Genomic DNA, 19,314 nt, shown 5'->3' with positions numbered 1-19,314 from the left:
TTATATTTGGAAATTTAAAGGACATAATAGCAAATCATACAGACTTAGAATTGACAAGAACTGTAGAGAATGATGATGCATTGGAATTGGTCATTCGTAAACATCCACTTATTTTAAACATGCCCAAATTAAGAAATATAGTACTAGTTAATATTAATGATAACAGCAAACTATATAATGCCACAATTGAGTTTAAACATATTCACAACCTTGATATAGATGGCTCTTATAAAACATTGTATTTGTTTAAAGATTCGAAAGCGGGGATAATTGATTCTTGCAATATTCATTTAAAATTAAAGAATGGTGACGATGAGAATGATTTTTACAAGACGACAAACAAGTTTTTTGGAGATGCAATCAAATTTAAGCATGTAGAGCTCAGCCTGATGGTTGATTTGCCTAAATGGAACACAGAACTAATTTCATGGACCAATGTCAACAATTTAAATATTTGCTTGCCGATACATTTTGACACACTTTTAAATTTGTTTGCAAAGGTTCCAAGATTAAGCGTACTCATAGTCAACGACATTTTGTGTGGCGAAGTTCCTGAGACAATACTTGATCAAGTAGAGCCCATTTGTGCCAATGTTAGCGAATTGCATTTGATTGGCGGAGTAATTGCAGAATCTGAAAATATGGAGAGCAATTGTATTAAGTACTTGCTATTGTCACTGCAGTTATTGAAGACAGTTCCTTGGATGAGAGTGGGTTTTAATTCTGACGCGTTTGTCGAACAGTATAAAAATGAATATCCCCACGTATTAGATATTGAGTTTATATAATATATTTGTTTTACAGCGGCTTATCGGGTGTGCCAATAAGAAAGGGCGCAAGGTCTTTGGGTATTTCAGTGGGAAAAGGCGGGAATTTGTCCTTGAAGTGGTTGCTGAATAAAAGTTCGAGTGGCTCGACCTTACCTGGGCAGTTTTATGGCTGCTTGGCAGTCCACAATGGTAATTTAGGCTGGCTTGTAGGTATCAGTTTAGATAGTACTATAGTTGCGCGTGTATTCGGCTCACTGGTTGATAAATTATATTAGATCCCTGCCATCAAACGTGACGTGGAGCATTAAAAAAACTCGACAAACTGGTTGTTTTTGAACCGCACAACGCGCACAAATGGTACTACGCTATCAGAGCTTTTGGTTTTCTTTTACAACTACTTTTTTGAAATGGTAAAATAGTAAGAAAATAGATAAGGGTACAACACACACAATCTCTTTAAAAAAGAAAGTGCAAAAAGTGAGAAGAGTGGGATTCGAACCCACGCCTACGAGTAGACCACGACCTGAACGTGGCGCCTTAGACCAACTCGGCCATCTTCCCAATCAAACTAGATTTTATAAACTAACTTATCATCTGTTGAACTATATTCCTTAGACATAAATACAAGTATCAAGTATATTAAAAATGCAGGTTTCGTACTTTTTACTTTGCGCTGTGATATGGTATAATATGTATTGCATAAGGAAACCGGTGCACCAGGTGCAAAAAAATATATTTAATAAATTAGGCCACGCTGTACTAAGTATAAGAGTAAGCACAGCGTTTGTTTGCCCTTTCCCTCGGTTCTTTTATTCTGCATCTGAGCTGCCCGAGCGGCAACTCATCTGGTGATTTGGCCTTTCCCACAAGCGTGCTCGGGTACCAGTGGCGAGCCACTCGCGCAGCATCGCCCGAAACAAAGCAAGCTACTATATTATAACCAAGTTTCTCTAATTTCTCTTTTATTTTTTCTCTCATCGACTCTCGTTTTATTTATTGTCAGCACTCGCGTATACACCAATATCGCAAGGCAGCCTTGAAGAAAAAACATGGATCTTGCAGGCAATCCAAGTACAAGCGGCGCGGGCGCGGACACTGCTAGCGTTGAAAAAACGCTTGAGAAGTACAGACAGCGGCGCAGACAGCTCGAGATGGAGGACGAGGCTGCGCGCCAGGCACACGCAATGGCTGTTCTGGCTGAGGACGCGGCAGTTGTCTTGGGCGCTGTTGAAAACAACCACAGCAGCAGTGGTCAGACACAACAGCAGCAGCAGCAGCAGCACCAGCACCAGCACCAGCATAATCAGTCCCTGGCATCGGCCCCGGTGTATGTGTCCGCCAGGCAGCGGCGCATGGAAAGACTTGAGCGAATCCAGCAGACAGTGCATGGCGCCAGCGGGGCGACCCAAGGACAGCGCGATGGCCACAGCAGTGCCGCCGACTCTGATTCAGACATGGAGGAATCCGCAGAGCCGGCCAATGACAACGAGGCGGAAAGCACAAAAAGCACGCACAGCGTGTTCCCCGACAGATCAAAGAACCTGTCTCTGGTCGACCAGATTGCCAGCCTGCGCAAGAACCACCAACTGGCAGAGCGTTCCGCCGAAGAACGTTTGCGCGACGAGGAAACCGCGCTGCTCGCGGCAATCTCCCGGCGGCGCCAGCTTGCGTCAGCGGCAGAGCTCGCACAGGGCGTTGTCTACACGCAGCCGATGCGCACATCGTGGCGGCCACTGCCGCGGCACCGCGCGATGCCACCAGAGGAGATCACTGCGCGGCGCCATATGTGGGGCATCGCCATTGACGGCGAGGACGTGCCGCCGCCTGTGCTCACCTTCCGCTCGATGCGGCTGCCCGAGCCGTTGCTTGCGTATCTGGGCGCGCGCGGGATCTCCACGCCATCGCCGATCCAGATGCAGGGGCTGCCTGTGGCGCTGGCCGGCCGCGACATGATCGGGATTGCAAGCACAGGAACGGGAAAGACGCTGGCGTTTTCGCTGCCGCTGGTCATGCGCGCGCTGGAGGCCGAGCGCCGGCTGCCATTGATGCAGGGCGAAGGCCCCGTTGGTCTGATCGTGTGCCCGTCGCGCGAGCTCGCACGCCAGACGTACGAGGGCCTGGTGGCGATGTCCGCGGCGCTGGCGGAGTCGGCGGAGTTTAGGGGCGTGGAGCTGCGGTCGGTGCTGGCTATCGGCGGCATATCGATGCAGGACCAGGCGCATACGCTGTCTCGCGGCATCCACATGCTGGTGGCCACACCAGGTCGGCTCAAGGACATGCTGGCGCGACGCACGGTCAACCTCGACCTGTGCACGTACCTGTGCATGGACGAGGCCGACCGCATGATCGACGTCGGGTTCGAAGAGGACGTGCGCACGATCATGTCGCATTTCTCGCAGCAACGGCAGACCGTGCTTTTCTCGGCGACAATGCCCAAGAAGATCCAAGACTTTGCGCGCGCCTCGCTCATCAAGCCTGTGGTTGTCAATGTTAGCCGCGCAGGAGCGGCAAATATGGACATTATACAGGAGGTCGAGATTGTGCGGTCCGAGCTGCGCATTGCATACCTCCTCGAGTGCCTGCAGAAGACGCCGCCGCCGGTGGTTGTTTTTGCTGAGAACAAGGCCGATGTCGACGACATCCTCGAGTACCTACTGCTCAAGCACGTCGAGGCAGTGGCTATCCACGGCAGCAAAGACCAGGAGGAGCGCGAGTACGCGATGCGCGCCTTCCGCGACCACAAAAAAGACGTCCTCGTTGCCACGGATGTCGCGTCCAAGGGCTTGGATTTCCCCGAAATCAAACATGTCATTAATTTCGATCTGCCGCGCGAAATCGAAAACTACACGCATCGGATTGGCCGCACGGGCCGCGCAGGCAAGACTGGCGTTGCCACGACCTTTGTTAACTTGACGACGAACTCGGAGCACCTGTTGCTTGATCTCAAGCATATTCTGCTGGAGGCCCGGCAGCGCGTGCCGCCTGCTTTGCTTGCCATCCCTGACCCGACTGATAAGTACCGCCGGGCTGATGGCACGCTCGACACGTCGGTCGGCTGCCCGTACTGCGGAGGCCTTGGCCATCGGGTGCTCGACTGCCCCAAGCTTGCCCAGGAGCAGCGCACTCAGCAGGCCGCTCAGCGGCGCGAAGAGGGCGATGGTTATTGAGAATATATATGCCTGTCGTTAATGTTCAATTACAGTTCGCAGTTTTAGATGCAGTTGCAGACCGATCATCCGCAACTGAAAATCACAGAACTAAAAAAAGCCGAACCAACTTGCCAATCACAGAGCACCTAGTATTTTTTCTTTTGTCGCGTTCTTGTTTTTTTGCATAATTCGAAAAATTCAAATTTCTCTTCACATTTTTAATTTTAATTTTAATTCCACTTCCAATCATTTAAACAGACCTTTTCATATACATATTTTTTCTTCGAATTCTCCCACTTGTTTATAACTAAATCCACAGTAGAGCAGCCAATTCGAGCGTTTCAACCAGGCGCGTCTTGCTCTAGCCCTGCGCATATCTCATTCACGAGCAAGCTCACATCCACATACTTTTTTAGTCAATTGGAATGGTACGAATTTGTGACATGCCTTTGCGCGTAAAACATATTGAATTTGCTTTATAAAATTCAAAAAAGGTACTAATACATTACTAAGCTTACGCGTTCAATTTATAGCAAAACACACAATATACACCAACGAGCAGTTTAAGCCGCGCGCACTTGGAGACGGAGCGGCAGCAGTTGCTACGCGAGTATTACTTTTGGACACATTCATCGAACAGTGACATTGTGAAGGTATTGGAGCTGTCGAGGGGCGGAAACTCTGACATCATTGCGAGCATGGGCGACAATGTTAGTGAGAATGGCAGCAGGAGCAGCGAGTTACAGTCTTTTATTGAGAGCTACACCAAAAACCCAGAAGAGGCGCTGCAATCAGCACGAAAGGCCGGCGAGCTACAATGGGGGGCGACACTAAAGCAGGCCAGAAATAGCTCCAGGGAGCTGGCTGCTGGCGGAAAATCCGGCGATGCCAGGGAATACGATATGGAAGTCGACAGGGATTCGGACAGCGGCAGCAACAGCAGCAGAGCCGAGAGAGATGACAAGCTTACTGACGGCACTCACACCGATTACGAAGAGGACGATGAGTTGGTCAATGTGTCCCATTTAGTCCACCCTGACGACATTGTTTTCTTGTCGCAACTCAAATCCCTGGGCATAGCTGAGGTCGTGAGCAAGTATCCGGTCAGCGACGCCGAGATGCTTGAGAACAGCAAGCTGTATTATAACTACCAAGAGCAGATTGAGGACATGAACTGTCGAAGCATCAACATGCACAGCTGGATGCTGTACGCACAGGAGCAACCGCTTCACGAGATAATTCGCGGAAGCAATAAACTGGTGTCGACAAAGGACTGGAACACCGTGCGTGAAGAATTGATCCACGTGCGAGTAATGGAGCGGATTGACGAGCTAAAGGAGAAAGGCAAATGGTCGTTCTGGCAACCACGAAAACACCGAGCGCCCCCGCGCGGCAAGGCACACTGGGACTATTTGCTGGATGAGATGGCGTGGATGCATGATGATTTTGCCGAGGAGCGCAAGTTGCGAGTGGCCATCGCACGGGTGGTGTCCTCATGGATAATGGACTATCATCATGCCTCAAACAAGAGGCTGTATACTGTGGCCAGCAGAAAGCGGTTACTTCCGGCAGACTTTATCAATCGGCCCGCGGCGCAGCATTCTGCCGATGCCCTGGCAGATGGCCCGGTTCTGATTGACCTGACAGAGTACTCCTTGGCAACAAATGCGGAGGTATTGGCACCCAGGTTTGATGGCGACACCAGTGACACGGTTGGCAATATTGCCAGTATCCCAGATCCAGTTCCAGAGCTAGTGCCAGAGCCAGAAGCGATTGACGGCGCAAGAAACGGCATGGTCAGCACTAGCGCCAGCGCTGGCGACTTGGTCTTGGACACTGCAGGGGCTGATATCGAGATGAGCGAGCCAGTGGATGAATCAGAAGCTTGCACCGTGCAGCTGGACTCTAAGGACGCGGTCAGATCGCCACATACATATCTCGCGCTAGAGTCGATAGCCGAGCTGAGGGACCAGCCAGCCGCAGAAACCGCGACTTCGATTGCAGCAGCTTCTGCGGCCGATTTAGTAGGCGATTCTGCCAAGCAGCTCACATCCGCAGAAGACCAGGCAGAAGCGCCGCTGGCAGAGGGACTAGTTTCCATGAATGGCATGTTTACAGCGCAAATCACCACCAATACACCCGATGGCACTATCGCACAGGCTGCTGTTAAGCCCGAGGTAATTGCAAAGCCCAGCTTGCCTGTCACTACCGAGCTGGCCGATGAGCATGTGGTGCCGCCCAGCAATAGCATATACGACAGCACGCTTTCTATCTACCAACTGCTGTCGCAGCTGCCGCAGACAGAGCAGATTGAGGATATTTTGGGCGGCAGCATTTATACGCTCCAGTCTCTTGGCTCGCTGATGCCCTACATTCCTGCGTGGGAGGAGGCGTACTGCGATATTCTCGACGCTTCACCAGTGATCCCCATTTGTAAGACTATGTGGCCCGACTTTGTTGGCGCCAGCGAGGACGACGACGAATTTGCGTACATATCCTTGGGCGACCACGAAACCACAATAGCTGCGCACGAGCTGGTCAGTCTCGGAAGCGAAGACATCAATGGTAGGCTGGCAGCCGAGCCTGAGGCACACATTGCGCGATCGGTGTTCACGCGCAATCTACTTGCACCGCCGCTGCTGCCCATGTTCACACAGGCCAATAAGACGCCGCGCAACACGCACAGCTCCACAGGCCAGCCGCCAGCTGACACGTCGATTCAGCAAGCAGCGAGCGAGGCGTGTCCTGGACAGGTTGTATTCGAATGGTCGGCTGATCGCGACAAGACGCTGGCCAAAATCATCCAGCAGTTTACCGGAAACTGGCCCCTCATCACTGAGTCATTCAACCATGCATATTCACTCTACGGTTCGCGCGCAATCACCTCGCGCATCTGTTTTGAGCGGTGGGCGGCGATCAAGGACGACTACAGCCTGGATCGCACAGTTGTCCAGACCGGGTTTGATGAGCCCGAATATGGTCCGCGCAGACATAATAATTGGTCGAAGCAGCTTCACGTGCGCCCGAGCACCACGCCATTGTCGGCCATGCAGCTGGCCAACAGCATCGTCTCGCACTCCGAGGCGTACAAGGTTGTGAGCGAGTCTAAAACGAAGCGCGAGACCGCAGCCAAGCCCGCAACCGTGCCACCACGCGAGATCAAACCGCTGCCCGCAGACCAGAAGGTGCCAACGCCGGCGGAGCTTAGCAAAGCCAAGTTCGAGAACGATCGCCGTATCCAGCAATTGTTCATGGAGCAGCGCCAGGCGACGGCAGCCGCAACGGCATCTGCGCTTGTAATGCACCAGCAGCAGAATCGTGCGTTCCCGCAACAGCTCCCAAACATTCATTTGGGCCGCCAAATTGCCGCGCTGCAAGCGATTCTTGCAAGTGGGCGTGGAATACAGCGCCCATTGACGCCGGCACAGACTCGCATAATCCAGCAGCAGCTGCAGAACTTGCAGAATATCCAGATGGTGCAGCAGCAACAACAACAGCAGCAGCAACAGGCTCAGTTGCAGGCTCAGTTACAAGCCCAGCTGCAAGCGCAAGGTCAGCCAGGTACTCCTACCCAGCGTCCACCACAGCTTCAGCAATTGCAGCAGCAGCAGCAACAGCAACAGCAGACTCCACAGCAGCAGCAGCTCCAGATGCAGTTGATGCAAGCCCTTCAGCAACAGCAGCAGGCACATGCCCAGGCGCAGGCACAGACACAGCTCAATGCGAACCAGTCAGCAGTGCCAGGACAAGCTGGTGCCCTACCCATGCAAGCAAACGGCGCAGCGGCTGGCGCAGCTTTGGCAGCCAGCCTGGGAGTAAACGGGGCGCCCAATCTGCGGCTCACACAGGAACAGATTCAGCAGATCCTTCAGGCCCGTGCGGCCAACGGAGTTCGCCCTAATATCACACCAGCCTTGGCCGCGATGCTTAATGCGCGGGCGCAGCTTGCCAACTCTGCCAATGCTAATGCAAGGATCCAGGGTATGCCTCGGCCACTCAATGTTGCGTCAGCCGCCATCGCTGCCGCTAATATGTTGCCTCCACACCAGAGGCAGATGCTGCTTCAGCAGTTGGCCCAGCAGCAGGCCCAGCAGCAGGCCCAGCAGCAGCAACAACAACAGCAGCAGGCCCAACAGCAGCATATGCCGATGAACCAGCAACAAGGTCAGATGCCACGGCCTGCGATGAATGCCCCTGGTTCTCAGCAGCAGCAGCAGCTTCAGTCGCAGCAGCCTCTGTCATCGTTGCCGACACCATCACAGCCGGGTCAGTCAAATATGCTCCAGCAGCAACAGCAACACCAGGATCAACAGAGCGTAGCAACCCCGACGACCCCTGCTTTGGGCACGCATAATGTTACCATGTCACCGGCGCCGATAGAAGCCACTGCACCATTGCTCGCTTCGCCCTCAGCGGCCTCCGACCAGGGAATGGCGTTGATGCAGCAGTCCAATTCGACTGTTGGCACTCCTGTCATTGGCACTCCCCAAAGTGCGGCGCAGATACAGGCTAATGCGCAGGCGTACATGATGGCGCAACAAGCTATGCAGTTCAAACATATCCAAGTTCAACAGCAGCAGCAGCAACAGCAACAGCCGATGCAGCAACAGCCGATGCAGCAGCAGCCGATGCAGCAGCAGCCGATGCAGCAGCAGCCGATGCAGCCAGGAGTCAACCAGCCTCAGCTTGCGCAGTACCTGTCCGGCCTATTTCCCCACCAGCTCGCACATCTGTCTAACCAGCAGCGCATGAACTTGCTGGCCATGCGGCAGCTTCAGCAGCATCATCAACAGCAGCAGCAACAGCAACAGTTCCCGAACCAACTCAATGGGCCCAACTTGCTCAATCAACAGGCAATGCTCCAGGCCCTTCAGCAAAACATCATGGCCGGAAATAGTGGTGCTGGTGTGATGAATGGATTTTCTGGTCTGGGGCCCGCGTCTTCACCACAACAACAGCAGCAGCAGCAACATCAACAACAGCAGAAGCAGCAGCAGCAAATGCTGGCCGCCCAGCTCGCGCAGAACGCAAATAACCAGCAGTTGCTCAACAACGTGGCTGCAGCCGCCGCTGCCGCGAATGGATCGGGCCAAAATACGAACCAAACACTTCCACGCCCGCAGCAGCCCAACCTCAACCAAATGCAGTTTATGCGCATCCGACAGGCGATGCAGCAGCAGGTTCAGCAACAGCAGCAGCAGCAGCAGGCTCAACAACAGCAGCAAGCGATGAGCGGAGGCGTGCAGCGCATATTCTCGATGCCACCTGCGTCCCAGCCTGCGTCGAGCCCGGTTATGATGAACCTGAGCGGATCTCCGGCCATGTCAGCGGCAGTGCAGGGCCCAGGGTCTCCAGCGATGAGTGCGCCGGCGCTCAACAATGGTATTGTAGGCAACCACAGCTTCCCCCTGAATGTCCAGATGGGGACGCCTCAGCAGGCTATGAGCATGCAGCCAATAGGTGTCCAGCATGCAAATATGAGCCCGTCAATGACTCAGCAGGCTGTGATGTCGCCTTCCATGGGGTTGCAGGCCCACCCGCAGAGATCGCCGCTCACTCCGCAAATGATGCAGTCGCAGCAAAGGCCGCCGGTGACACCCCAGACGTCACAGCAGCTTTTGCAGCAGAGCCCCTCACACATCCCGACGCCCTTGGCTCCGCCGGGGATGCAGCCACAGCAGCAAGCCATGATGCTGGCAGCCGCAGCAGCAGCCGGGCTGAGCCCCTCTGACGCTCAGGCACTGCTAGCGCAGATTGCAGCCAATGCCGATGCCACCCAGCAGCACAACCAGCACCTACAGTCGCTACAGAACCCTGATAACAACACTGTCAGCGGATCGCCGACACTCAGCACACTGCATGCTAGCGTTCGGCCGACAGGCATGCCGCTAAACCAGCAGCCGCACGCATCGGGAAACAGCGCTGTGCCAGGCAGCAATGTCGGCAGTGGCGTTGTGACTCCTGGCACGCCCGCGTCTGGTGGGAATATCGGTGTCCGGCCGCCTGGTGGCATGGCATCAGCATCAGCATCGACATCAGCGGTGGCGTCTCCGCATGGAAAGCAGCTGGCACTTCCCCGGCCCAATCGGCCCGTGCGACCGGTAGCCCGGCCACCGGCAGCGCGCACGCCTTCGGGAACCCGGACTCCGGGAACACCCACAGGCGGACCACGGCCGCGACCATCAACACCTGTGAACGCGCAGCAGCAGCCGCGCCGGCCCCCGCCCTCAGCGCCCAGCAGCTCTGCAAAGGGTGGGACAACCCCCGCGCCATCGACCCCTGCATCGCGCGCCAGCACGCCAAACTCGCCCGCGGCAAAATCCGGGCCAGTGCGCGCCCACCCTTTGCCTCTCGCTGCTGCCGCTACGATGTCGTCTGCCTCTGCTGTCTCTGTGGTGCAGACACCAAGGTCTGGGCAACTGGTGTCCACTGAGTCTACTCCGGCACCTCACAATCGGTCTGGCTCGCCGGTGGCTGCGAGCGCTACGCCGGTTTCTCCGTCCACAGTTGCCGAGTCTTCGCAGGCTGAGGGATCTGTGGGCAGCCAGTCTTCGCAGAAATGAATGCCAGCCTCTTTTTTCTTCAAAATGTAATAAAAATAAATACGTTTGTTCATTTGTTCATTTATTCGTGGTTGCTTGTTTCTGTGTTTCCAAAAAAGTGTTTTAAATGATATAGTCGAGCTCGTAACGCCGGTATGTGTTTTGCTCGGTATCCTCGATGCGCGGGTAGAATGCCACAAGGGCAGGCTGCGCACCGACAAACATCATGTTGTAGATGCGCCAGTACACCTCGCGCACTTTCCTGGAAGGATGGAATAAGCCCTGCAGCGAATACTGCAGGATGCGGCCGGGACCCAGGCAAACCCGACACGACTCAATGGCCTCAAGCACAGCGCATATCGAATGTGGGCTGGTTTCAAAGATGTTCGGCCATAGGTAGTTGAGCAAATGCAAAACAGGTTCCTCGTTGTTGAGTCCAGCGACGCCCAGTGCCAGGTGCTTGATAACTGAGGCTGCCTGCTGTCTGTGGACCAGATCGCGGTCGACCAGGGCGTCCTCCAGCAGCGGCGTGACAGCATTGACATAGTCCTTGCCCATATTACCAATGTACTCGAACAAAAACGACACAGACTTGAGCACGCCGTTTTGCACGTTGAGCTCAGGCACTCTGTACTCGTTCATCAGAGCGGGGAGCACAGTGAAGGGGGCACAGGTCTCGGCGACAATGGCAATGGCCACGGTGGTGCAGACACGGTTCTGACGCTCCTGCACTTTGAGGTTATTGAGCAATGTGGCCAGCACGTCCTGCGGCCCAATGGCCTTGGCAATGTACCCAAAGGTGTTGACGGCAGCGCGGCGAATGGCCTTCTTGTGCGCGCGCAGGAGATCTAGCAGACTGAAACAGTTCCGCATCCATTCGCGCGCGCTCACATATTCGGCACCGCGATCAGCGATGCGACCGACAAGGTCGATGCAGTTTTCTTGCACTTTCTCGTGGCGATTCTTGAGAATCGGCGTCAGACGCGGGAGCAGGTCGCCAATGGGCGGTTGCATATCGGTCATGCCGATGACATTGACGATGGACTTGAGGCCGCCAAGAATCGAGCCGAGTACCTCGGGGTACTCCTCGCCCAGGTACTCGTAGAGCATGATGCTAATGCGACTCATCAACTCGTCTTCGCCGCAGGTCTTCATCACCGGGGCGATGCGTGCAACCAGATCGGCGGCCTGCTGGCGGATCTGCGGGTTCTGGTTGTTCAGACGCCAGAGAAGCGCGGATGTGATCTGCTGCAAGTATGGCTTGGCCCTGATCCCCAGGCCGTTGATAACCACACCAAAGCCGTCGAGCATGATGTTGCCCTCACCGGCCTGCTCCTGAAACGCATACAGAACACCGTCCATCAGCAGCTCCTCCAGGCGGCCGGTGATGTCCATCGCGCCCAGGCCGGAGATAATGCGGTTGATGGCTTCCATGACCATGTTGCGGTAGGCGGGCGACTCGTCCTTGAGATCCAGCACAATGCGGCCAATGATCTCGGCTCCTCCAACCTTGTTGGCCAGCTCAACGGTGGTGTCGACCACCTGGAGGTACTGACGGCGCTCGAGCGCCATGCGGCGCACCCAGAAGCTGCGGAAGTACTCGGGCAGAACCTCATCCTTGATGTACTGCGGCGGGACGCCAGCAGTGGCCACGCACTGCTTGACAACCTTGAGCACAATGTTCTTCATGTACTCGTCGGGCGACTGGAACTCGCGAATCAAAATGAGCATGACCTCGCGCGTGTAGTGGTTGGCGTACTCAACATCCATCAGCGGAATGATGAAACCGATGGCCTTGAGGAAAGCTGCCAGTCCCTTGCTGCGGTGCTTGCGGATGCCTAGCCACAGCGGCTTGAGCACAGCGTCAAAGGACTCGATGCCATAGGGCGCGGCGGCTTCAGCGAGTGCAGAGAGGGCCAGGGCTGTGGTCGTGCGCACGGGCTGTTGCTCGTCCTCTAGCCCATGGGCGATGCACTCGACCAGGTTGCGCAGGTGCGGCAGAATGCCAGAGCGCACCAGAATGGCGGTCTGGCGCACAATGCGGATACCCGTCTGGCGCGCCTGCCACGACTTCTTGCTCATGCACACGGCGCGTAGAAAGGGTAGCAGTGCTGGAATTCCCAGTGCCGACGCAACAACGGCCAGCGCGCGCGCGGTCGTGTTGCGCACGTACTCATCGACATGGTCGATGTCTGGGCGCATGGTGGCAATCATAGTGGGCAGGCCGGCAGCCTTACTGAGATTGCTGATGATCTCGCAGCCCTCAGAGCGCGCATACCGGTCCTCGTCGATAAGCATAGGCTCGATAACAACGAGGATCTTGTGCACAAACGGCCGCACAAGATCGCCCAGGCGGAACATTACGCGGTCAATGACCTTGACCAGTAAGTGCCGCTCCTGCTCCTCCAGCGACGGCGACATCAGCAGCGGCAGAATCTGGTTGAAGACCGCGGCTGCGCCCAGGTCGCGCGCGCGCTCGGCAATCTGACGCATGGCGGCCTTGCGCATGGGCGGGGTGCCGTTCTTAATCTTCAGCAGCAAGCGCAGCACTTGGCGCTCGCGCTTCTCGTCAGCGTCCATGGCGTCTTCGCTCTGGCCATCAAGCAGCTTGGCAAAAAAGTGCATATCATCCTGCTTGAAGAACGGCAAGGCGCCGATACCAGGCACCTCTCGGGGCAAATCAAGCTCCAGCTGCCGCGAGTCCTCGGGCATGTGAAACCCGTCAGAGCCCTGCATCGGCGCCGGCGTCGCCATAAGCTTGCGTGCCGGCGTGCGGATGGGCATGTAGGACGCGGGCGGCTCCATAATCGTGTACCCAGTTGCAGGCATCAGTGCGTCAAGCTCAGCGTCGGTCTGGTACATGTTACGCGCATCCATGGCACTTGGTGTCGCATCTACTGCCTGCTGCTTGCCAGCTGCTATCTGACCAGCTGAGGGCGTTGCCAGCCCGTAATTGCCCGCTGGCGTAGCCCCAAAGTCCACTGTAGCTGCGCCGGTCATGACAGGTGTCTCGTCCCACCGAGACCGTGTGCGCCTGGGCGTCTCACCAAATGCGCCTGCACTGCTGCTGGGCGCTTTGGGCGTCTCGTCCCATCTGCTTCTGGGCGTCTCTGCCACTCCGGCATGAATGTCGACCGGCGTTTGGTCCCAGCGGTTGCGCCGCTTTGGCGTCGCCTCCACGCCATCCGCTGACGAGGGGTGAACTGGAGTCTCCACGTCCCACCGGCGCTTTGGCCTGGACTCAGTCGACTCTTTGTCTCCGGCAGTCTCCTCCTTGGCCTTTTTGATCTTGGCCATCAGCTCAGCCTTCTCTTTGTCCAGCTGCGCCTTGCGCATGGTCTCAGCGTAGCTCAGCGCATCGCCCGACACAGCAGACCCGTCTTTGCCAAATGCGTCGACACGCTCAGGTGACAGCTCCCTGCCATGCCGCCTTTTCTGATACTCACTCTCGCGCTCGCCAATCACCCGGTTGATTCCCTTGGCACGCTGCATCTCCTTGAATGGATCGTCCGCGTTCTCATCCTCTGTTCCCCGCATCTCGTCGATGAGCTCTCGCGAGGCTGTTATGCCGAAGCGGCTCTTCTGTGGTTGCGTGAATTCGGTGTGGTCCCGGGAGGGGTCGGTGCCAATTGATGTGTCGTAGCCGGCAAACTTGTCGCCTGTACCATAGAGGTCTGTGTCGAATTTGACTTCTGTGCCGAATTTGCTCGTGCCTGGCGGGCCTGCGCGCTGCTGATCGCTTGGTTGTTGTTGCTGGGGCACGGCCGCTTCTTTCATCTGCTTGCGGCTGCGCCGCTCAGCTTCTAGTTGGTCCTTCAAATCCATTTGTAGGCTAATTTGAATTGTATAAATATAAAATAAAAGAAAAAAAGAAATTTTGGGCGAGAAAAGAAAAGCTAAAACACAAACCGAAACGCTTCAATTCCACTACAAATAACAGCAGGTGATGATGGTAAAGTGATTCTTTAATCTGGAGATTTTTGATCCAACGTTTTTTTTCTTTCTTTCTTTTTGCACTTGGCAAATTTTCGACCAAGATCATTTGAAGCCTTTAACCACAAGCAAACAAAAAATAACCACCCATGCTGTCTCTTCTCTTCATTATTTTCGAGGTCTTTACACACCATACATAGTCTATCTGTCATACACACACAAACTCACACCCACCCCCTACACACAAATACAGTATCATGCCTGAGGCCGAAACAACAGTGAGCGTCCTGGCGCAGTTCCAGACAGCAGACGGTGATAAGACCGGCCCCCCGCTCAGTCTGCCGGCCGACATTACATCCGAGCAGCTGACCATCCTGATCAACAAGTTCCTGGACAACGAGGAGACGCAGCCATATTCATTCTACGTGGACAACAAGGAGATCGTTCGCAGCGTACAAAAGGACATCATTGAGGGCGAAAAGCGGTCAGCCGAAGACACGCTCACAATTGTCTACCAGCCCCAAGCCTTCTTCAAGGTGCGGGCAGTCACCAGATGCTCGTCGAGCATGACAGGGCACACAGAGGCGGTTCTATCGGTGAGCTTCAGCCCCGACGGCAGCCAGCTGGCCAGTGGATCGGGCGACACCACGGTGCGCATTTGGGATTTGGCCACGGAGACCCCCAAGTTTACATGCAAGGGGCATCGCAACTGGGTGCTGTCCATTTCGTGGGCGCCCAATGGCCGCGTTCTGGCTTCTGGGAGCATGGATAACATGGTTCGCTTATGGGATCCCCGCACGGGCAAGGAGATTGGCGCTCCGTTGGCCGGGCATCGCAAGTGGATCACGTCGCTGGCCTGGGAGCCTCTCCACATCAACCCCAAGGGAAACCGTCTGGCCAGTTCGTCCAAGGACGGCACCGTGCGCGTCTGGGATACCTCGCTGCGCCGCTGCGTTTTCACCCTGGCCGGCCACACTGCCGCTGTCACCTGCGTCAAGTGGGCCGGCGACGGCCGTATCTACACGAGCTCTCAGGACAAAACCATCAAGATCTGGAACCCCGACGGCACACTGTACAAGACCTTGACAGGCCATGCCCATTGGGTCAACACCCTGGCATTCAGCACAGACTTTGTTCTGCGCACCGGCGCCTACGACCACACGGGCCGCGAACCCGAGAGCGAGGAGGACGCGCAGAAGAAGGCTCTTAAGCGCTACAACGAGGCCAAGGGCAAGGGCCCCGAGCGCCTCGTGTCGGGCTCTGACGACTTTACCATGTTCCTCTGGGATCCCCTCAACAGCAGCAAGCCAGTGGCCCGCATGACTGGACACCAGAAGGTTGTCAACCACGTCAGCTTTTCGCCCGATGGCCGCTTGATCGCCAGCGCCTCGTTTGATAACAGCGTCAAGATGTGGGATGGGATTACGGGTAGCTTTATTGCCTCGCTGCGGGGCCATGTCGCTGCTGTTTACCAGGTGTGCTGGTCGTCGGATAGCCGCATGCTGCTGAGCTCTAGCAAGGACAGCACGCTGAAGGTCTGGGATCTGCGCACAAAGAAGCTGAAGCTTGAGCTTCCTGGCCATGCTGACGAGGTGTTTACTGTGGACTGGTCGCCCGGTGGCGACATGGTTGCCAGCGGTGGCAAAGACCGTGTGCTCAAGCTGTGGAAGCACTGATAGTGATGCCTTGTGATGTTCCAATTCAATTCAATTAAATAATAATTAAATAACAGTATATCAAATATGTAGTCACAACATGCAGTCATTATTAAAAAACACATGTGGCAGTCATATATTATATGCGCATGTTAAGCTCTTGAGTCAGTCGCTGCTTGCTTCCCAGCACCCTGCTGCTGCTTTTGCTGCTGCTGTTGCTGGGTGAGCTTGTACTGCATTATCTCGAGCAATCCGCGGTAGCTAGCCTGCTTCTGCTCCACAGTATCCTGGATGGTCTTTGCGTTGTTCTGGACATACTCGATCTTGGCATCGTAATAAGAAATCGCGTCGTCCTTAGATTTTTCCACATAATAGCCCGTGCCTACATCCACCACGACGTTCTCGATGTTGCTAAGTTTACCGGGAACGTAGAGCGAGTTTGTCAGAGGTATCATGATGGTTTTGTCCAGGCTCTCGGGCGTCAGTGCATCGATGCACCCCTTGCACTCCCGAAATGCGGCCTGGGCTTGCTTCATCTGCGAGAACGCGCCGGTCAGTCCATTGAGCTCCTCCTCCAGCTGTGCTTTGATCTTCTGCAGCTGCGCGAGAGGCAGGTCTTCAAGGTTGATGGTCTGGGTTTTGCCGTTATTGGCGTTGGCGGCAGTGGTGCTGGCAGATGACATTGGCTTGTTTTAATTTAATTTGTATTTAATTTGGAATGGAATGGGATGTAGAGGGGTGTACAGAGCAATGTGATCTCTAAGATATGTTTTGGTCGCGTTATGCGCGCGGGTTTTTTATTTATTCATTTGTATTTTGGCCTCAGCTCACCACGAGTATGGCACTGCTGCTTAACCTTTTCCCGGCTGGGCCAGGGTTGGGAAAAAAAGAGGAAGGGGGCGAAGCCCGTCGAACCATTGGAAAAACTAGGGGATCGGCTCACCTAATCCGAAGAGAGTCGCTGCTCAAAGCGAGCTGCTATCAAGCGGATACTCAAAACAACGCAGAAAAATTATTGGGGAGGGAGCTCAGGGAGTTTTTTCGGGCGCATGCGAGGCAAAGGCAAAGGCAAAAGTAAAAGCAAGGCCGCACAAGCTAAAAACAAGTATAGGCAAAATACAAGGCTGGACCGCAGCGTTTGTGGTGATGGTAGTGGCTGCAGGCTCGCGCGCACCATTCGACCAAAAAAAATCTAAAGAAATTGAGCATCTATTTTGTAATTTTTTCCCTGCTTATGTTTAAGAGAAAAAATAGGGAAAAACAGCTCATCCCACATGCCCAAATAAACGCACAGCAAACTTCCCCCCTCTCCGCCCGCTTGCCCTCAAAGGTTGTTGTTTTTTGCTCTCTTCGCTCTTTCTTCCTCTTTTTGGTCTTCACTACGCTTTTTTTAATATCACTCGTTTTATTTCTTTAGAACTATCTCGTTCTTCTTAGTACTAATCAACTTACTTTTCGAATCACTATGACTGACTCCATCACTACTGTAAGTTTGGAATGTCTTCCACCCGTGGCCTGCTGCTTAGTGTTGTGAATTTCCACAATCTAAACACAACATTGGCAATTAGCAGATTCAATTTTGCAAAGATGCAAAAAATAATACCTTGCTTTGGACATTTAATACTAATATTCATTTTCAACACGCGCTTTCTCCTTCTGCTGTTTTCGATTGCTTTCTACTTAGAACGGTCTTGACCGCGACACTCTGGTAAGTAATTTTTTTTTTAAAAATGGCTGGAAGAATTCAAGGATGCATCTTTTTTTAAGATGGCTGAAGAAAATAAACAATGACTGTCATTTTTGTTTGCGTGGTAAGGCTTGCTGGACTTTGCATCGCATCGGACCTCGTACTAAGTCTTCATTTGGTCAACCGCACCCGCTCTGCTCCCTCTTTATTGCTTGTCTTCTTTTTTCGTGACTGTAGGTCTACATGGCCAAGCTCGCCGAGCAGGCTGAGCGCTACGACGGTAAGTTCTATTTTTTATATACAAGAAAGCGTATATTGCGAAGAGCGAAAGGCGCATGGCACGCGGACAAAGTAGACGCGCTTTATTGTGTATTCATTTTGCTCTTTATCCACGCCCGCAAAGCATGTCTCTATGCAGGCGCGTCGTGCCGTGCCGCCTTCTTTTCTCTCTAATTGTTCTTACTGCGCGATGCAGCTGAATGGGCTGAGCTTTGCCGCGATTTGCTTTTTTTTGGCAAGTCTTGCTAGCACTGTTCGGGCGCCATTCAAAGAAGAAACACGCTGGCCTTTATTGTTTTTATTTTCTGACTTTGAATGCTAATCATAATTGACGCTCTTTTTTGTCTGCCCCAACGCTTTTTTTGTTTATTTTGCTTGTCCGTTTGTTCATGTGACTTAGAGATGGTCAAGTACATGAAGGCCGTTGCCAAGCTTGGTGCTGATCTGACCGTCGAGGAGCGCAACCTGCTGTCTGTTGCCTACAAGAACGTGATCGGGTCCCGCCGTGCCTCGTGGCGCATTGTGTCCTCTATCGAGAACAAGGAGCACTCCCGGGAGAACCACGCCCAGGTCGAGCGGATTAAGGGCTACCGCGCCGTCATCGAGTCCGAGCTGCACGAGGTGTGCGAGGACATCCTTGCCGTCCTTAAGGAGAACCTGCTGAAGACCGCTGTCGAGCCCGAGTCGAAGATCTTCTACTACAAGATGGAGGGTGACTACTACCGCTACCTTGCTGAGTTCCTCCAGGGTGACGAGCGCACTGCCGCCGCAAAGTCAGCCGAGAAGTCCTACAACGAGGCTTCGGATGTCGCCAACAACGAGCTCGCCTCCACCCACCCCATCCGTCTGGGCCTTGCCCTCAATTTCTCGGTATTCTACTACGAGATCGCCAACTCGCCCGAGAAGGCCTGCAAGCTCGCCAAGGATGCCTTTGACGATGCCATCGCTGAGCTCGACAACCTGTCGGAGGAGTCGTACAAGGATTCGACTCTGATCATGCAGCTCCTGCGCGACAACCTGACCCTCTGGACTTCGGACCTTAATGAGGAGGCTGCCCAGAACCAGGAGGCCGAGGCCGCCGCCCCCGCTGCCGAGGAGGCCAAGGAGGCTGCCGAGACCAAGGATCAGGAGTAAACTTTTTTTACTAAAAAATATTCTAAATTCTCAAGCTCTTTTTTTGCAACTCTATCATTCTAAATGGTAGGGTTTTTTATTTTCATTTACTATTCTACAATTTAAAAAATTTTGGCTGTCGAGGTTTATTTGTTGTTCAAAAATGTTCTCTTTTTTATTTCTGTA

General features: G+C 54.0%; 7 protein-coding genes and 1 non-coding gene across 8 annotated transcripts; 4 read left to right on the top strand and 4 right to left on the bottom strand.

The window, feature by feature from the left end:
• Nucleotides 1–1,248: 1,248 nt before the first annotated feature.
• BX661DRAFT_t27 lies at nt 1,249–1,331 on the bottom strand. The gene has a single exon. It is a non-coding gene; the product is annotated as a tRNA-Leu (tRNA).
• Nucleotides 1,332–1,562: 231 nt separating this feature from the next.
• Nucleotides 1,563–3,941, top strand: BX661DRAFT_178036 (P-loop containing nucleoside triphosphate hydrolase protein). The gene has a single exon (XM_051534795.1). It carries the CDS (start codon nt 1,820–1,822, stop codon nt 3,935–3,937), a length of 2,118 nt encoding a protein of 705 aa, XP_051393653.1. The 5' UTR covers nt 1,563–1,819; the 3' UTR covers nt 3,938–3,941.
• A 4,081-nt stretch (nt 3,942–8,022) lies between these two features.
• Nucleotides 8,023–8,515, bottom strand: BX661DRAFT_178032 (uncharacterized protein). Its single transcript, XM_051534794.1, has one exon. The coding sequence runs from the start codon at nt 8,445–8,447 to the stop codon at nt 8,226–8,228; it is 222 nt and encodes a 73-aa protein (XP_051393652.1). The 5' UTR covers nt 8,448–8,515; the 3' UTR covers nt 8,023–8,225.
• Nucleotides 8,516–8,832: 317 nt separating this feature from the next.
• Nucleotides 8,833–10,520, top strand: BX661DRAFT_178031 (uncharacterized protein). Its single transcript, XM_051534793.1, has one exon. The coding sequence runs from the start codon at nt 8,920–8,922 to the stop codon at nt 10,480–10,482; it is 1,563 nt and encodes a 520-aa protein (XP_051393651.1). The 5' UTR covers nt 8,833–8,919; the 3' UTR covers nt 10,483–10,520.
• On the bottom strand, nt 10,521–14,371 carry BX661DRAFT_178030 (splicing factor 3B subunit 1). Its single transcript, XM_051534792.1, has one exon. It carries the CDS (start codon nt 14,284–14,286, stop codon nt 10,585–10,587), a length of 3,702 nt encoding a protein of 1,233 aa, XP_051393650.1. The 5' UTR covers nt 14,287–14,371; the 3' UTR covers nt 10,521–10,584.
• Nucleotides 14,372–14,547: 176 nt separating this feature from the next.
• On the top strand, nt 14,548–16,127 carry BX661DRAFT_178028 (WD40-repeat-containing domain protein). The gene has a single exon (XM_051534791.1). It carries the CDS (start codon nt 14,652–14,654, stop codon nt 16,068–16,070), a length of 1,419 nt encoding a protein of 472 aa, XP_051393649.1. The 5' UTR covers nt 14,548–14,651; the 3' UTR covers nt 16,071–16,127.
• Nucleotides 16,128–16,835, bottom strand: BX661DRAFT_178027 (Prefoldin). Its single transcript, XM_051534790.1, has one exon. The coding sequence runs from the start codon at nt 16,730–16,732 to the stop codon at nt 16,202–16,204; it is 531 nt and encodes a 176-aa protein (XP_051393648.1). The 5' UTR covers nt 16,733–16,835; the 3' UTR covers nt 16,128–16,201.
• Nucleotides 16,836–17,255: 420 nt separating this feature from the next.
• On the top strand, nt 17,256–19,277 carry BX661DRAFT_178018 (14-3-3 family protein epsilon). Its single transcript, XM_051534789.1, has 4 exons — nt 17,256–17,535; nt 17,734–17,757; nt 17,974–18,016; nt 18,416–19,277. Exons 1-4 carry the CDS (start codon nt 17,515–17,517, stop codon nt 19,147–19,149), a joined length of 822 nt encoding a protein of 273 aa, XP_051393647.1. The 5' UTR covers nt 17,256–17,514; the 3' UTR covers nt 19,150–19,277.
• The last annotated feature ends 37 nt before the right edge of the window (nt 19,278–19,314 follow it).

The sequence above is a fragment of the Kickxella alabastrina genome (genome assembly GCF_025024165.1).
Source record: "Kickxella alabastrina strain RSA 675 chromosome Unknown BX661scaffold_4, whole genome shotgun sequence".
NCBI classification, from domain to species: domain Eukaryota; kingdom Fungi; phylum Kickxellomycota; class Kickxellomycetes; order Kickxellales; family Kickxellaceae; genus Kickxella; species Kickxella alabastrina.
This window is presented reverse-complemented; position numbering and strand designations above follow the sequence as displayed.

Bases quoted from the DNA above. Each gene is read 5' to 3' on its own strand.
- BX661DRAFT_178036 (XM_051534795.1), top strand. From the start codon at position 1,820: ATGGATCTTGCAGGCAATCCAAGTACAAGCGGCGCGGGCGCGGACACT.
- BX661DRAFT_178032 (XM_051534794.1), bottom strand. From the start codon at position 8,447: ATGTACGCCTGCGCATTAGCCTGTATCTGCGCCGCACTTTGGGGAGTG.
- BX661DRAFT_178031 (XM_051534793.1), top strand. From the start codon at position 8,920: ATGCTGGCCGCCCAGCTCGCGCAGAACGCAAATAACCAGCAGTTGCTC.
- BX661DRAFT_178030 (XM_051534792.1), bottom strand. From the start codon at position 14,286: ATGGATTTGAAGGACCAACTAGAAGCTGAGCGGCGCAGCCGCAAGCAG.
- BX661DRAFT_178028 (XM_051534791.1), top strand. From the start codon at position 14,652: ATGCCTGAGGCCGAAACAACAGTGAGCGTCCTGGCGCAGTTCCAGACA.
- BX661DRAFT_178027 (XM_051534790.1), bottom strand. From the start codon at position 16,732: ATGTCATCTGCCAGCACCACTGCCGCCAACGCCAATAACGGCAAAACC.
- BX661DRAFT_178018 (XM_051534789.1), top strand. From the start codon at position 17,515: ATGACTGACTCCATCACTACT. The intron at 17,536-17,733 runs GTAAGTTTGGAA...CTTTCTACTTAG, and splicing joins TGACTGACTCCATCACTACT to AACGGTCTTGACCGCGACAC. The intron at 18,017-18,415 runs GTAAGTTCTATT...CATGTGACTTAG, and splicing joins GCAGGCTGAGCGCTACGACG to AGATGGTCAAGTACATGAAG.